The following is a 17,494-nucleotide window of genomic DNA, read 5'->3' as shown; positions in this document are numbered from 1 at the left end:
GCAGGTAAGTGTGCAGCAGCAGGTGCTGGGAAGTAATTTTGGAAAGAGACTCATTAGAAAGCAGCCCTTCTATTGGCAGCAGTGACACTTTACAGACTGCAGCTAGTTTGACTGCACTGTCACACACCATTCATTCATCCAGGCCATATTTAATCAACCCTCTGCCTGCTCAAGCACGGAAATACTGGTCAGAAAGGTGGCAAATTACAGCTTTATTATCTTACAAGTCAAGGTTTGAAGGCTGTCTAATGAAGTCTACAAAAAAAAGTACAGATTACAACAGGTGGCAGAAAACTACATGAAGTTTGAAAAGCTTGTGTTATGTTTCTGAATTTTACGTGGTCAAGCAAGTCTGTCTGTCTTCTTCAAAATAACACATACCAAAGATCACTTCTCTTTTTCATACAAAGGAGGGTACACAAAAGCACAAGAAATACTCCCTTCCTTCCTCTGTTGTTTTTAAAATGCATTTATACAATAATAATAATGAAAAAAGAAGAACATAAGAGTTTGACACACACACATCGTATAAGAAAAATGTAAACTAATTAGAGAAATTTCACATCACCTTAAAGCTGCAAGGGCTTCAATTACTACGTACGGATCACAGGCTTATCTTTCCTCTCATAAATCAATATTTGTTTTCTGAATGCAGGGGTGCAAACTGCTCAGGTTGAAACCATTCAAGGTTGAGTTGACTCAAACATCTCCTGCAGCAATAACTCTGGGTTGTGTGCTGCTCCAGAACAGAACAGCAATGAATGCCTACAAATCCTCTGCAGCTAATGTATGGATCACAGTTTAAGGTTCCTGCTGTGGATACCGACAGTGGGACGGGACACAGTGAAAATGGGAGAGTTTAAGCCTGACAGTGTAATTCTGAAAGTAATGACACTACAGCTACTTCAGCCTGCCTACTTGAAGCCAAATGCTCATAACTGTGATGATATTTCGCAGCAATAAGTCACATTATTGCAAATTTGGGAATGAAGTTCCATCCAGCAGCAGAGCTGTGGTCAGCATAAACGACGTTAAGATTTATGTACCATTACTGAACCTCCTGTGGGGATGGAACGCAGAGCATTCTGAAAAAGCCAGACTGGTTTGATAGCCAGGAATACACTATGCCAAATTAATTTACTTGCTATAATGTCACCACAGACCCTTTGGTTTGCTGACACACTGGCACACAGAGATACAACACAGCCCTCACTTCCAAACTACTCTGTTATCCATTTCTTGGAATGAAAGAGCTAAAGTGCAAACAAGCTTGTTCCTCCTACTGGACGTGCAATTTCCCACACCATGACAATAAAGATACTGCACAGAAGCAGATTTTCTTTCTCAGAAATACTTAAAGTCAATCTTTACACATTGATTTTAGATAAGCCAAGTCTGTGCTCTGAAATGCTAAACCCTCAGCGGAACCGTGACAGATCTGTTGCTCTGCTGGGGACTGGAGATGAAGCAAAAACCCACCAGGAATTGTCACAGCACTGCTGATGATGGCATCAGAGGAATGAAGTGTTTTGCCAGCAGCTTAGCGAAACAGATAAGATTCTGAATGCTCTTCTGTTTAGAGACCACATTCAGGGCAATAGCACACCACATAACTCACAGATACAGAAAGTTTCAATGGCTTTTCTATTTATTACTTTAAAAATACATTAACACATGAGAGTTTAAGAAGTCAAGTGTTCAGAAATTGAAAAAAACACCAACAGATTTAACTATATTTGCTTCTTCATGCTGCCTGGAGCTATGGGATGATTTATTGTTCACACAGAGGAAACAACGTATAGCATGGACACTGCTTCAGGAAATGAATCAGCTGTGAAGGAAGCCTCCAGGCACAGGGCTACGGGCAGGGCATGTGACCAAGCCAGGAGAAATGCTCAGCATGCAGCTCTAATGGCAAAAAAATCTTTGTGTTATCAGGGAACAATGAAAATACCAAGCACAGCAGCAACAAGCAGAAATACACTGGAGGTAACAAAAGGCAACAGGTAGGAAACGTTCTTTGCATTTAGAAACAATGATATCATGTTTAAGTTCTGAGGCCTTCCACCAAAGCTGGAAAGCACAGGATACGTTCAATCAAACTCTTCAAAAACACAGCCCTAACGAGCAGATTCCAGCCCAATTTCAGAGCTCAGGGCAAGCGAAGCAATGGCCTTTTCAGACCACTGTCACAAGCAGCCAATACCAGCGTGCAGCGTGCGAAGGCCTCCTCCTCTGACACCCTTAACAGCCCAGCCATTGCTAACCAAAGGGTACGAAAGTGCCAAGGGCCCCAAAAAATCCACCAGAAGCGGTGACAGTGAGAGAGGCTGTGAGATTGTGCTGTGCAATCTTGTTTCACCACTGGAAAAGCAGATTAAACTACAACTATTGCCACTTAGCAAGGAAACTGACATGCAAACAACCACAATGTGGCTTTAGCCAATCTGCTCAAGCAAATCTCAAACTGTATGCAAACAAATAGAAACAGAACTTTCAGATCCAACACCTGCTGATGAAAAGCAGTAACTCTCCCACTAAACAGGCATATTGTTTACAACTTTGGTAGAACTCTAACTTTATGAACATTAAAAAAAAAAAAAAAGTATTCCCTAAGGGACAGCCCTGGTTAATTCTGCTCTCATAACTTACCATAATATACTTCCTATACACTGAACTAATTTTTAACAGCAAGGTCAGTGAGTTCTGCACAGCTCACTGACGAGGAACACAAGATGGGATTCTGCCAGAGTTGAAAAGGCAGGAACACAGACAGCTCACAGTGAGCTCACCAGGGCTGACTGCTAAGTCCCTTACACACACAACAAACCCAACCCAATCTGGAGCTTTCACAGGGAAACATGTACTTCAGCTCTCAGGTAAGAAGTCAAAGATAACCAGCACAGCCCAATTCTTCTTTGCTGCAAACCCAGCAGGATATCACTTGCTCTACGCTCTTTGGCTACAAGGAAACAAGAGAATTACGTTTTTCTTGCCTCAAACATTCCTCTCACCTTTTCCTTCTAAACTTGAACTCAGTTTCTCTGAATTTTGACTTGCATCAACATCCTTGCTTTGTCTGCAAGCATAATACCAAACCCAGGCAGACCTACCACTCCTCAAGCACTGAGTAGCACCCAAGGACCAGCCTTCATAATGAGAACACTGCTGTGTCTGTATCTGAGCATGGCTCTTGCCTGCAATGCTGCACACTATGTGCTCAGCCTGACCCTCCTGGATCACTTCCTGCAGTACTGCTGCCTCACTCACTGCGCTCAGGTTTGTTTTATGCACTTGATTTTCCTGTCACACACTGCAGTTCAGTCTTGCTGCTTTGAAACGTTTCTCTAGTTTCAGTAAGGACCAGAAGCCATAGACCACTGTGATACTGCAACTGCATGATCCAAATCTTGTGTGAGTGCACCCTGATCAGCGCTGTCAGACCCCTTTCAAGCTCTTACAATCAGACCAACCACCAAAAACCACCAGCTTTATGTTTCTCAGTGAGATGCGTATTGGCAGCAACTTCATTTAGAAAACGCTTCTCTCCACGCTCATCCTTTGCTGCTCAGCAGAAAGAGAAGCAGTCACAGGGACCTCATTGACCCACCTCCACCAGCGGAGCGCTCGGAGGAGATGCTGCGACGTGCAGCCGCGTTACCAGCTGTGCGCCCAGCAGCACGGAGGGCAGCGCAGCGCTGCGTTCCCCCCGCAGCCCCGGCCCGAAGGAACGCGACATTTCTTGTTCTTATCGCCTCTCATGCTCTATTTCCTAGGACGAACCCGCGACGTTGTTACAAATTAAAAGCCACGGCCACGAGCGCGGCACCACCTCACGGAAGCGCGTCTGTCCCGGGGGTGTTTCGGGGCGAGCAGATACGGCCCAACGCGGAGCCGAACTGCGGGACAAAACACCGCGGTACCGCGTGGAACCCAGCCGGGGGAAGCCGCCATGAAGGGCACGGGCGGGAAAGCGCCGGGAGCGCAGCCCCTCGGCACAGAATGGCATAGTATGGCATGGCAGGACACGGCACAGCCTGGCACAGCAAACTATGGCACAGCACAACCCGGCACGGCTCTGACCCGCCCCGCGCCGCCCCCACAGCTGCAGCGCCGCTCCCGCCCGCCGCCCCCCTCACGGCTCCCGCTCACTTGAGGTGGTCCAAGGAGTGAATGCTGCGGGCGGCCTTCCCGTGCCCGCCGCCCACCCAGCTCCGGGAGCGGCCGAACATACTGGCGGAGCACGGCGGGGTCTTATCGCCTCATGGCCCCGCGGGGACGGCCGGCGCAGGCCGCGGACGGAGCTCAACGTCGCTGACGGCCGCCGGCGCGCACCCGCAGCCGTGCGCATGCGCGGCCGGGGCACGCCGGGAATCGCTCCTCGGAGCGGACTGCAGCTCCCGGCGGCCACCGCGCCGCTCTGTCTGCCGCTTAGACCGCGGGCAGCGCGCGCCTTCGTGCCGGGCTGCGGGGAAGCTGCGCAGCGCAGCGCCGGCTGCTTGCCGGGCACGACGAGGAGTGCTGCGGGCCAGCCCTCAGAGCTCCGTAGGTGGGAAGAATGTAAACAAGCAAAGGCAGCACCGGCCGGCACGGCGCTGAGGTGCGGCTGCTTCCTTCCATAACGGGGCGCTGCGTGCGGGCTCCGACACCGCGCGTCGCCTCAGGCGGGCGGCTGCGGAGCGGGGAGAGGGCAGACCTCGAGTGGAGAGCAGCTTCGGGCAGCTGGAGCTGGAGCCGAGATCAAACCGGTGTAAAAAAAAAAAGAAAAGAAAAAGAAAAAGAAAAAAAGAAAAGTTTACAGTCGCACTTTCGCTTCCGCGCGCGGTGAGAGAATGCCGCAGAGAGCCCCGCAGCCCCACGGGACAGCCTATGGAACAGCCCTATGGGACAGCCCTATGGAACAGCCCTATGGGACAGCCCCGCACGGCCAAGCCCCGCTGCGGAGGCGCTGACGGACGCCCCCCCCAACCCGGCCCGATCCGCGCTGACCGCCCCCAGGCGCGGCCACCAGCAGCGGCGCGGGGGGAACGCGGAGGTGAACGGCGCGGCGGGGCGGAGCGGAGCGCGCGGGGCAGGTGCTCGGCCCCGATGCGGCAACGCGCCCGCGGGGGTCGTTCCGCCGAGTTCGCGGGCGGGAGGAGGCCGGGAGGCGGCGGCGCTGCGGCGGCCGGTGCTCCGCGGAGCGCCTTCTGCCGGCGGCGGGGCTGCGGCAGCCGGAGTCGCGCGGTCCGCCCAGCTCGGCGGCGCCGCCTTTCCCCGCAGGTCCGCTCCGGCTCCGTCCCCGCTCTGCGCCCCGGGGGCCGCGGCCCGCCGCCCCGGCTGCATGCCCGCCGCGGTATCGGCACGGCTGGATTCGTTGGAGTCCTGGGCCTTTCACGCGCTGCTGGTGCTGCCCTATATGTTCTACGTGGGCTTGTTCTTCGTCAACGTGCTGATCTTGTACTACGCCTTCCTGATGGAGTACATCGTCCTCAACGTGGGCATCGTCTTCCTGCCCGAGGACATGGACCAGGCGCTGGTGGACCTGGGGGTGCTCTCCGACCCCGGCTCGGCGCTGTACGAGACCGACGGCGAGCTGGACGTATTTGACACCTACTTGGAGTGACGCCGTACCGGCGCGGCGCCGGGATGCCCGCGCCGCCTCTCCCCTCGCGGCGCCCCCGGAACGCGTCGCCGCCGCCGGGCCGGGCCGCGGAGGGGCCGCAGAAGTAAGTGAGAGCCGGCGGCTCCCGGGGACTCGCAGCCTTCGGAGCGGCGGGGAGGGACCGGCGGGGCGAGGGGAGGGCCGAGCTGCTCTCCGGGCGGCTGCGGCTGTCAGCGCGGCGTCGGGGCTGCGGCGGTCAGCAGCCGCGCTTCCCGAGGCTCGGAGGTGCTGCGAGCCTTTGCCCGGGATCGTCGCGGCGATCGGAGTGCGAGGGTCTGTTTGATCAAACGTTTTGTTACCGCTGTAGCTGTCGGTGACGCTACCGCGTTGGAAATGTAAGGATCCGGCGTTTTGTAACGCTAAACTGCAGTTGGGGAGAGAACCACTATTTCCAGCGAGGATGTTCTGTGCCAAATGGATGTTAACAAAAATGTTCACAGTTTAAGTGTTTCCAGATCTGCCAACAGAATGTTTAAGCAAAATATCGCCTGTGAGTTTGAAAATCCAGTTAGGATGCCTTTCAAGTTACACTTGAAAACATGCAGGTAGGAGTTTCTGCTGTAAGGTCACAGAGATGACCTTGGTGAACACATCGCACAAGTGCTGCCTGTCACGGTACTATTTTAGTGTCTTCCACATGAAAAAAAACCACCATAAAAGCAAAACCACATCTCTACAATGCAGTCCTTCATACTGAAACTCTAAATATTTCCATTAAGGTTCCGTATAAAGCAATAGTGTCAGGTTTTGGTCAATAGCCTAGAAAATATGAAATGGGAATTGGTGTTGGATGAATATGGATAGCACCAACACAGGTGAGCAAGGCTTGGACAACACCACGTGGGAGCACAGAAGTGTGTGTGTGGCATTGGAGACACACATATCTCTTGCTTCTGGAGAAATCCCACTGCAGTTACAACAGATAAAAGCATACATGCATTTTGTGTATGCTGGCATGTCTGTTTGGTGCATCCCAAGCGACTGGGTTAGAATCCCTTCTGCTGGCACAGATCTGTAGCAGAGCTGAACTGCCCACACTGTGCTGCTTCTGTGGCTGTCCTCGGCCCTTTTCAGTTGGGCAAACAACACATGAGGTTTGAATACGGGGATAGGAATCAAAAGCCTTTGTAAGTATCCTTCAGACCGGTATCTCCTGCCTTCCAGGGAAGAAATTCTTAATAATTAATGGAAATTTAAGCAAAATCTTGGTGCAGAAAGTTCTAATCCTTTGCTCCTCAGAAACACCTTCCCCCAAACTCCTGATCTTATTACTCCAACATCGTCTAGTACAAGGATTCAGAAAATAAACATTTTTTAATGCTTGTATTATGTGATGGTAGAGGACTTTTCTGCTGGCCAGGATTTGTTACAGTGAATTCATCTGGTTTTCAGGGAGACCCAAGGAGAATAACAGCCACAGTTCACGCAGGGGATTCTTCCTACTACACGAGCACATCATTTCATAGAGCACAGGACATGAGCACCATTCTATTCAATGTCAGTAAATGGGCTTCTTAACATTTTCCTTTATGTTAGTAGGTTAAGAAGCTCTTCAAAGTACTTGCTACTCTCACTGTAAGACAACATCAGCTCCATGTGTAGAAATGGCAGTGATGTCACCATGCTCAGAGGTAAGCACCAGCCTGCTCAGCCCTGTCGTTTGGCAGCTGTTGTCTTACATTGTTGTTTCTACTGAGAACCAAATTACAAATCTCCAATTACCGGAGAGCAAAGCATACACCATTACTGTGCTTCATCTATTTATATATTTAATTATACGTTCAGCAACCGGGCTACAAATTGCCTGGTTATTCAGCTAGCAGGCCAAGGCTCAGCACGTCACCACGAGGAGGGATTTGTGCTCAGATCCTGCTTATGGAGTTCTTCACAGTGCTGTGGTATTTGTCACCACCGGCTCCCCGTGTGAAGCCATGGGCACAGGAATGCTCACTTTGAGCTGGCATGCTGAGGATTCAGCACATGATGCAGAAAGAGCGGTCTCAGCTTTAGCAGCAGGGATGAAATGGTAGGAGTATCGCTCTTTGCACTAAGAATAAAAGGAGTGCTCTTCATGTGACTCACCAGTGATTACTGAGAACAACTAAAAAGCAGTGATTAGCCTCAGGTAAAGCCTTGCAGGTGTGCTCCTTGCATTTAAAAAGTGTTGCCTGCCACGCAGGAGATGAGTGGCATGCATGAACAGGGAGGAAATCCCAAGAGGCCGTTCTACGCAATGTGGAAAGGCTTATTTCAAAGGAAAGGAGCGTGTGGATCAGAAGAGCTGTGTTCTCTCTTGCTCTGAAAACCTCAGCTGAATAAACTCACTAGGAGCAGAATTACATTCAGGTTTCTAACCATAATTGGTGGCAGAGGCTGAAGATAGACAACTAAGAAGACTCCTGTCCTTCTCAAATGGAGAAAACCATCTGTGTGAGCTGAGTGGGATTGAGCTGACTCACGGCACCTACCCTTTTCCCTTGGGTATGCCAGATTCTTCATCATATTTCAAGTCCCCTGAAATAAGGTGATGTGAATGTTGTCTTTGCACTGCCTTAAAATCAGATGTGACTCATCACAAAGTACTTTAATCAAAGGGATAACGAGCAATTGATAATGAAACCAAATTGGAAATATTCAATTTACATAACTTTTCTGTACAAGTGTTACCTATGGTTTTGTTTTGCTTTTTTTTCTTTTACAAAATGAATTACAGCGTATGTCTTTGATGAGCAGAATCCAGCACCCAAAAGCTTATGACTCAGCACTTCTGCTCTTTGCCAGCATGTAAATCCTGAATCAGTCAAAGAAATAGCTGTACTCATCAGCTTATCAAAGTAGTGCCAATTAGAGCTGAGGGCTCAGCGTCTGCAGAAGGCAGTGTGGTCCAGTGGGGAAGGAAATAAGCATGCTGGGCTCCTGCCTGGGTCTGCCACTGGCAGCTTCTGTGAGCTTACCTCAGCTGTGCTTCTCTTCCATCTCAGAAACTGCGATGCCTCATAAAGGAGCAGATCAGAAGAATGTTACCACCAGCCATGCCAGGATGCACATAAATGCATTAGAACTTTCCCTGACTTGCAATCATACAAATAATGAGCAGAGTGATCTGTTACTTTTTTTAACCTTCTCATTTTTCACTCTGCTCTTCCCTTATTTGTAGGAATCTCCGTGCCAAAGAAAAAGGTGAATTATTGACTCCATGAGATGGATAATTTGTCTATTTTGTTATCAGTTATAATAATGACAGCATTAAGAGCAACAGCTGGAATTTTCACAGCTGTGAACTCTTAGGTGTTACTAAAATTACTAGAAGCTGAATGCTTAAACTCACCTGGCAGCTCTGCTGTAAGCAGACTCGTATTCCAGCAGTTCTTTGCAGGAGTTCTGTCCTAGATGGAAAGAAGAAAGAATTGTGGCTGAATAATGAACTGTCTGTTCAGTGCTGCTAACCACAGCCTGGCAGGTTGAATTCAGTTTGATTCTTTTTGTTTGTTTTCTCTTGAGAATGGGCAAAACAACACTTTGTTTCAGATGACACTTGCAATCCTAAAATAGAAGAATAATTTGTTTAGAGAAATTTAGGATGCATATTTGACCCGTCCAACTCTTTGTCTTTCTTCCCTCGTAATGATGCTCATTTATATACTGATATATAAGTGGTACGCAGAAATGGCTGAGGCTTTCCATTTCTTCAGGGAAGTTTTCAGATGGTCTTTCTCTTCCCAGTTATAGAGCCCGGGTGTTTTGTCTGGCCACAAAGTTGGGAAAAAACAGGTGAAAAGTTTGAGGGATGTTCTCTGAGAACAAGAAGTGTTTCTAATATATATCCTGTCTACTTTTCAAGCCTGGTATGAGATCAGAGTTCATTAAAAAGAGCTAGCAGGTGTTGAAATCATCACAGAATCAAACAGGAAACTTCTGGCAAAGTTGTGCAGCTGAGACCTGAATACAGGAGGATCAGTGTCTCTTTCAGGCACTTGAAACTACTGAGGGAAATCTGACACAAATTTACTCATTCAATTTACAAACTACATTCTCTTCATGTAGAATAGTATGCATTTCTTCTAAGATTTTTTTTTTTTTTTAAAGAAGTTGAGCATTCTGTCAAGAATTCCATAAGCATCTGTAGAAACTCCACCATCTACTGGCATTAAGGGGTTTAAAAATCTTTCTTTTCAAGGCCTCGTGGGGGGTTGGTGTGGAATGGGATCAGTGGAAATGGAAAGCCACGGTAGGGTTCCCACTGCTCAGGGTTTTCTTTTGCCATGAATAACCAACTCCATCTTGCTCTGGAGATGGGTGCTGAGAAGCATCAGTTTTGTGACCTGCTATGGGGAATGCACTGCTGAACTTCCCTTCATCCTGTCAAGGGTGTTGTTTCCCAACTGCTAAACAGCAATTTTCCCCTTTGTCGCAGTGCATGTAAAAGTGGGTTGTGGCTCCTCATGCTCTGTTCTGTATTCCTCTGTGAGAATTGTATGGTCCATCTACCCATAATAAAAAAAGCAAGGGCTAACGGAAGCCATATATGACAAGGATACAATGGATAATAATGACATGCACCAGATGATGCATTGCTGTGTAAAGCTCTAGTTCAGGTGAGTGACTTAAGGCTTCTCTTTGAAGGGCCAGGAACAAGGACCCGAGGCTCGCTCAGGCAGCGTGGCCCAAATAGGCCGCAGTATCTGAAATACTTTTAGAAAGCTGGAAACAAGGCAGACAATGCCTGGATGCAGAGCAGGGTCACTGCATTTCCTTTGGTCCAGCCCATCATGAGCAATGACTTCACCCATAGAATTAACAGAAATGCCGTGGCTGCTTCTACTGTTTCTTCTTCTAATGCTGAAGTTGTGCTCTACCAGCTGTGCTATTGAATGCTGGCAGGTATGTTCAGGCTGTTGGATGACTGCTTCTGAGATCTGAAAAACATCTGTTATCTTTTGATTTTTAGGGGCTTTTTTTTTTTGTTTGCTTTCTGTTAAGGATTAGGTTCACATAAAATTTGAAGGACAGAATAGAAATACAAGATTGAGTATCCTGGTCAACTGTATCATATCTGCCTCCACAAATTACTGTCCTGGTCTAGCAGCCCTGCAGACACGTTTGAAACACAAGTTGGACAGCTTTATGTTTTGCTTTGGAAGCCCAGCACATTTTGCTGTGCTTATTTTTAAGTCAGCTGAGGATTTGATCTGCAACGCAGAACAACCATCTCTCAGAACTACCACTGTGTTTGTTCAGATAACATCACATTTGTAACCTTTTAGAACTGCTGTTCCCCTTGCTTTGAGAGTCACGATACTGAGCATATGATTGCTGTTAGCAGGGTACTGTAGTGTTAAGCATTTGAGAAAAGAACCTCACTGACCACAGAAGAGCTTCTCACTCCCAGCTTTGCATCTACTAAGTGGCACAGAGTAACATGGGGACAAGTCATACCAGGACCACCCTGCCTGCATTCTGGCTCCAGCTGTGGCAGGTGATGCCATTTGGGAGCACACATAAACTTGGCCAAAATCTGCAGTGCTCCCTTTGTGCTTTCCGCATCCCCAGTGGAAGAACTAGAGATGTTAGAGGGCATGGTGCTGCCTGGCCCTGTAGCAGCTGCTTTCCAGTTCCTTCTCCCAGCCCCTTAAACCTGAAACGAGCTGGTCCTTCCCCTGGATCTCTGCAGTTTAGTCTTTCTTGTCTAACCCTCTTTGCTACACCTTGGTCTTCCTGAGATATGGAAACCAGAAGGGCACATAGTACTCATGATGCAGGCACACAGTGGCTTTTATGGTACTCACCATCTTCTCAGTGCCCTTCTTGATGATGTCCAAAGTTTTCTTGGCTTCTTTGTGTGCCACGGCTGAGATACTGAGCTCAGGGAGTTGGTGGTGGTGATGCCTAGCTATAGTTGTCAGCTCCAACCTATGTCACATAGTCAGGTCTTGATTTTTTCTCTCTAATTGTATTATACTACATCATCAAAGGTCACCTGCCCTTTTTTGCCCACTCAGTGTTATGAGGTCCTCCTGGAGTTCTTTGCTGTCAGTGCAGCACCTGAGCACCTCAAACAGTTGATTGATTGATTGATTTACTTTTGAAAGAAACAGATGGTATGGTGCTGTATCTAACATACAGGGACTTCTCTGTTCAGTGTGGGTCTGGAGGGTTACTATGTATTTGTTATGTGTTCTTTTTTAAACAGATTCATTGAACACCTGAAATGGATTATGACCAGGTTAATGGATCAAGTTATGGAAAGAAACTGTACTCTGAAGTGTAGAGGTGAAAAGAAGGACAAGGGGACAATGAGAAGAGTTGTTATCAGACCTTGTCAGCTGTGACTTTTTCCTCATGACCATTGCCTCTTGAGTGTGCACTACCTGCTGTGATTCATGTACAGTACTGGGCTTCCATAGGTAATTCGGGGATGGACTCTGTGAACAAATAATATAAGCTATGTTCTCTTACAAAGAAAATCAACATATTACTCAGATTTGATAAACTTTTCAATAAATACCATTTCACCTGAATGGACACACTGTACATGCTGCTTAAGCAAGTTTTGCATTCACACATTGAAAACTCTACCAGCCAATAGCTCCACATCTGTGCTTTCTCAGGGGAACACATCAGGAGTGCCGCAGGGTTCTGTTCAGGGCAGTATTATGACAAGAAGTGCACTAGTAAGAGACTTTATTTAAATTGCAAGCTTTGAAACAGATCAGAGACTGACTTTTGTTAGGTGGATTCATTATCTAACACAAGATAATTTGCAGATTAAGTTCATGTTCCTATGTACAGATCTGAAAGCAATACAATAAAGATTGACCTTTTCCATGAAAGAGTAAGGAGTCATTTGTTGGAGTGGTTCTTTTTCCATTTGAACAGAAAATAACATGAAAATGCTTATCATGCTAAAAGCAGTTCCTGATTACTGAGATGGCCAGCATACAGAAAGTCCTTCTGCAAGGAAAATGTATAGGGGAAAAAAAAAGAAGCTATTATGCTGGTTTTGTCCTACTACATATCTTCCAAGGTTGAGTTTTCATAACAGTGCAGTTGCTAAACCAAGTTGATGTATCAAGAATGTTTCTGAATTTTCATGTAGGCACCTGTGTAAAGAACAGACAAGTCTAAAGACTTGTTAAGTTTGTGTTTGTGTGCCCATTTGGGACTAACACGAGGAATACTGGATTTTGCTACCAAAGGCAGCATGTCTGCTGGTCGTATAGTTGTGACTTTAATACTGTTCAGAAATAGCTTACACCAATTATTCAGGGTCACACGTATGCCATTTTAAGGACATGGTTTAGTTTGCCATTATGGTTTCTACAGCATCTGCTGCTTGGTAATCGTTCTCTGCAGTGGGTTTATGCTATGTGACTCACAGATTAAGGAATACAGTTTCCACCAAGTAATTCACCTTGGAGATTCTAAATTGAAGATCAAGATTTCTGACTTTTCAGAGCAGTTCAACTTTAGTTTTTAATGATGGGGAAAGTGATCAGATTACAAGTACATCCGATCGCCATCATAAAACAAGCCCTAGCTTTTTAGCAAGGTTTCAGGTCTAACAAAAAGAATTTGGGCACAAAGAGACAAGATAAGCATTCTTCTCATCCTCAAAGGATATTTTGGAATGCAGATTTGATTTTTTTCAGGGTAGCCAGTGAATTCTGTCCTCTGCACATAAGGCACGCAACCGATGGAAGTCTTTTCCGTGAGCTCTGTTACACAAGAGCGTCCAGCCTTTGATTAATTTAAAAACTTGTAAATGCAAAAAGCCCCAAATGGGTTGGAACTTGATGATTGGATGATGGACTTGGGGTCCCTTCCAACCCAAGCCATTCTATGATTCTATGATTTTTTTCTGTTATCAGCAGGCAGCTTCAGACAGCACTTTTATAACTTCTACCTGTGGATGCACAGTTTACCAGTTGGCTTTGCAAGATCCCACAGCCTGTTCAGAAAGCATTATTTCTCCGTTTCCAGACCACTGTACTGCTGACTGCCAGCAGGACTGCGCTGTCTCCCTTGCACACTGCTTGCCATTACCATGGAATAGGAGAACCCTCAGCTTGTCATCATGTTCAGCAGCGGTTTCCCAGTTTCCCAGAGAGAAAAACACAAATGATTTTCAATGAGTACTGCAAGCTACTGTAAAAAGGAATACTCACTTTTATTAATACTTTCAAAAAAGATGTATAAAGATGACCAAAATACTGCATCACAATTTACAATCTACATTAAAGCCTACATCTCCCACTAAGAGAACAGTAGAATACCCAACACTGTTTTAGCAGTGCAGAGTGCTGTAACATTCAGCTGCCTCCATTATAGTTAGCATATTCTTAGATTCAGTCACAGTGAAGCCTGGTTGCAGAATTTATCCCTACAGGGGCATTTGTCATCCTAAGTGTGGTCCAAGGAAGCCGAGAGGATTGCTCACTGTAGCTCTGCGTGGCTGGAGTGCTGTAGGCTGATGGGAATGTCACACTGAATTTAGCTCAAGCTGCTTCCCATTCAAGCAGTTTAAAGAGGGGAACATAAATGAGGTTTTTCCACACCTCTGGCTAGAACTTGAAGACTGAAGCAGATAATGAAGGCAAATATAATTTTCTAGTTAAAATCGCATTCTCCATAGTGTTTTTTACCTTGCCCTCCTGCACTACTACCTCCACGTGCTAGGTCTGGTTCCTGACTTTTTTGAACAGAAACAATAAATTAGATGACCTTCCTTCCTTCTTTCTTTAAATTGTCAAGATTCTGCAGGTGCAGAAATGTAAGTGGAAACATAGAAATTGCTGGAAAGAACAAAGATTGAGGTTTTGAACTGTTTAAATTGGGGATGTTTTCAAACCAAGTAACAGAATATTTGGAAGGTGAGTTGAGAGATGCTCATTTGCAAAGATCTTTGATCAGTGTTGTCAGTGCCTCCTAGCAAAAGAGACTTAAAGGAGGCTGCTGATCAAGTTAGCAAAATGAGGTACACAGCCCTCCCTTCTCAATCTGTAGCATACTGGATGCTAGCTTCTACCATCCAACTTTGTTTTCCTGTCGCCAGCTTGTATCTAGACATGCAGAGAGCTAGTCCAGACAATTGCCTCTGTACAATTATTATTTTTTCCTGTGTTTAGAGGGCTGAAGTGCAAGAAGAGGAGACTGTTTTGCTATTGCTTTCAGCAGGAGCAGGATTTGGCTCAAATAGCACTGAGGGCAGCAGCACAGATCCATGTTAATTCTTTGAAATACGCGATTTCCCGTCATTGCCTAATTCTTCTTAACTCTGCAGAAGCAGACCGCATCAAGAATACAAAGTAGTGATTTCATTTTCAAGTATAGAATAGATGCTCATGCATTTAGTCTCACACTTGCAGGTGACAATTAAATCTCAATTCAGATATATAAATGAGAAGAAAAATTGGTTTCTGAAGTCCAGTTTTGTTTTCAGTTTAGTGAAATTCTTTCACGAAAAAACAGAAAAAACCTCACACTTGTAAATTTTCCATTTGTGACAGAGTAAAAACCTTTAAGCAATGTCACTCTGAAGATTTCTGTGCACTAGGCTGGAGCTGTTTGTATATAATTCGATTTCTGTCACATTATCAGAAAAAATCCCTGATAGTTTTTCAGTTTAATTCATCTCTCTTCTCCCTCCAATCTTTTTGAAGGAATCTGTAACAAGACAATTATTTGATAAAAAGTACTTTTCTTAAGGCAGCACTGATAATGAGCATGAAGAAAAGAGCCACTTCTAGATTCCCAAGGACAACATTACAATTTCAGACTGTTTTCCAGTCTGGTCGTTCTTGTGCTTCTGATCCAGACACTTCCATTTAATCCAGACTTACAGGTGAAAACTTCAACTTTGATAGTCCAAAATCAAAACAGACTTAATTGTGTTTATCAATGGCACCACGAAACAATTAGTTTTCATCTCTCATGACTTCAGACGTTGAGGGTGCAGCAGCTTGTAGCGTACACTTCGATGAATCGATAGAATTTTCTACTGTCAATAAGCTGGTGACTCCTGTTCACTTTTAATACTGAAAATTATCCAGTTGTTCTTCTGTGAAACGTGTTACTTAACTGTTCATCAATTCAATGGAGACGCAACTGAGTTTTTAAAAAGCACTTTAAATGACCTCTTAAAACTGTGAACTCCATCGTTCACCCACTTCAAGCATCACCCAGAAGGCTCAATGTGACTTTTTTCATGTTGCCACTATCACAAAAGTTGGCATTTAGTTCCTGCTTCGTAATGGTAAGATAGTTCGAAGTGGTAAGACAGGAGAACACAGAAGAGACCTTCCCCTCTTCTTTATGTTACCTGTGAAACAATGGAAACAGGATATTAGATGAAAGCACGTCAGCTTAATCGCCATCAACATTGCCAACACTGCAGATACGAGCTCCAAAGAAACACAGCAGTGGGTCAGTAGGTGCTGGATGTTTCCAGATGGGAGACAGGATCCAGACTTCCTGATGCTGCCAATCCTCAGTGCTAATGAAGGTAAGTGCTCCCTCACATGCTCAGATACTGCACTAATGTGGTAACCTGTGCCACAAAAATGCACTGCAAACACAAGAGAACAGTTGTGGAGAGAGATGCAAGGAGTTAGAGAAAACTTTGCCCTTATGAGGCTTCCCAGCAGTGTTGTGATCCTTAATGACTTCTCTCCGAAGTAGGTATGACTTTTCAACATGACAAAGCATTGGTATTTTGTTGTGCTGTCAGCTTAATTATTTAAAATATTAATAATCACTACAGCTTTTCTGTTCTGCTAGTCTGTGAAGCTGGCATGGCATCTGAATCTTCCAAAACCTGTAGCCTGAGGAGAGCTATAAAAATAGATAAATCTGCATGTGGTGATGAGTGCACCGAGAGCAAGAGTCATACGAAACTTCGGTGCTCCTGCATGGCTTCGGGGCCAAAGGCAACTGCAGGACTATTCAGAACAGCTGCTTAAGCAGCCTGGCAACCACTCTGCAGCGTGATGTTAGTCATTTGAAAGAAAGCTGGAGAGTCTCTGTTGTCTGACTTGACTCTGACTTCTTGATCCTCGCAGAGATCATTTCACTGATTCATTCTATATTATTATTATTTTTTTTTTCCACAAAAGCAGGAGGAAGCACATAGTGGAGAACAAGGAGTAGAAATCCTAAATGAAATCATAACTTCCCATAACTGCCTGCTGCAGCTCCATCAAACCAGTGATGTCAAGTCCAATCCTGGAAATGATCAGCAAGCTGTTCTTTGCTAAGGATGTAATTATTTCAAGGATCCTTGAGGCTGTGCAGGCAGAGTCAATGAAGTGAAAGCAGCAGCCAGTGGAGTGGGCAAACTGCACAAAACATACTGACAAAGAGGAATGTAGGAATGAATGGTTTGCTCTGAGTACAGTACAGGCTCATAGGAAAAAAAAAACAGCTGTGGTGGATTTGTACTAAACAAAGGAGAAGTGAAGTGACTTACTTCACTAAAAAACAGCACAAAACCATCTCTAATGAGTACAGAAGTCATGAGAAGAACTCAGATCTATTTAGTTTTGTGCAACTGAAGATAGGAGGGTTGCAGGCCTGTAGCCAGGCACTGAACTGGGCTGAACCAGGAGCCCCTGATGGAGTTCATTCTTACAGCTCTTGCAGTCTGCTAGTGCTGGCGTTAGGGAAGAGAGGGGATCAAGATGACTGGGCAAAAGGGGATCTGTTGTGATATTGATCTGTGCCAGCATGTCTTTATGTAGCCACATACACACAGATGCTGCTACTGTGCCTGCTGCCACTGAGACCTGTGAGAATCTGCCACAAAACCAAATCTGTCTCCTGTCTCAAGGAGCCAGGATTTACATTACCTTCATA

At 45.9% G+C, this 17,494-nt stretch overlaps 2 protein-coding genes across 2 annotated transcripts in view; one reads left to right on the top strand and one right to left on the bottom strand.

Moving 5' to 3' along the window:
• CLEC16A (C-type lectin domain containing 16A) overlaps nt 1–4,232 on the bottom strand; it is a gene marked incomplete at both ends in the record, with an annotated part of 56,566 nt that extends 52,334 nt beyond the window's left edge. Inside the window, one exon of the mRNA XM_079543155.1 lies at nt 4,153–4,232. Coding sequence (XP_079399281.1) covers nt 4,153–4,232 — 80 coding nt within the window. The remainder of the gene's footprint in view (nt 1–4,152) is intronic.
• A 1,091-nt stretch (nt 4,233–5,323) lies between these two features.
• Nucleotides 5,324–5,605, top strand: DEXI (Dexi homolog; the record flags this gene model as incomplete). Its single annotated transcript, XM_079542909.1, has 1 exon — nt 5,324–5,605. The coding sequence occupies one exon, from the start codon at nt 5,324–5,326 to the stop codon at nt 5,603–5,605; it is 282 nt and encodes a 93-aa protein (XP_079399035.1).
• Nucleotides 5,606–17,494: the final 11,889 nt, after the last annotated feature.

This window comes from Tetrao urogallus (genome assembly GCF_951394365.1).
Source record: "Tetrao urogallus genome assembly, chromosome: 15".
Taxonomy (NCBI): Eukaryota; Metazoa; Chordata; class Aves; order Galliformes; family Phasianidae; genus Tetrao; species Tetrao urogallus.
Note: the sequence above shows the minus strand (reverse complement) of the source record. Positions and strands in the feature narration are given on the sequence as shown.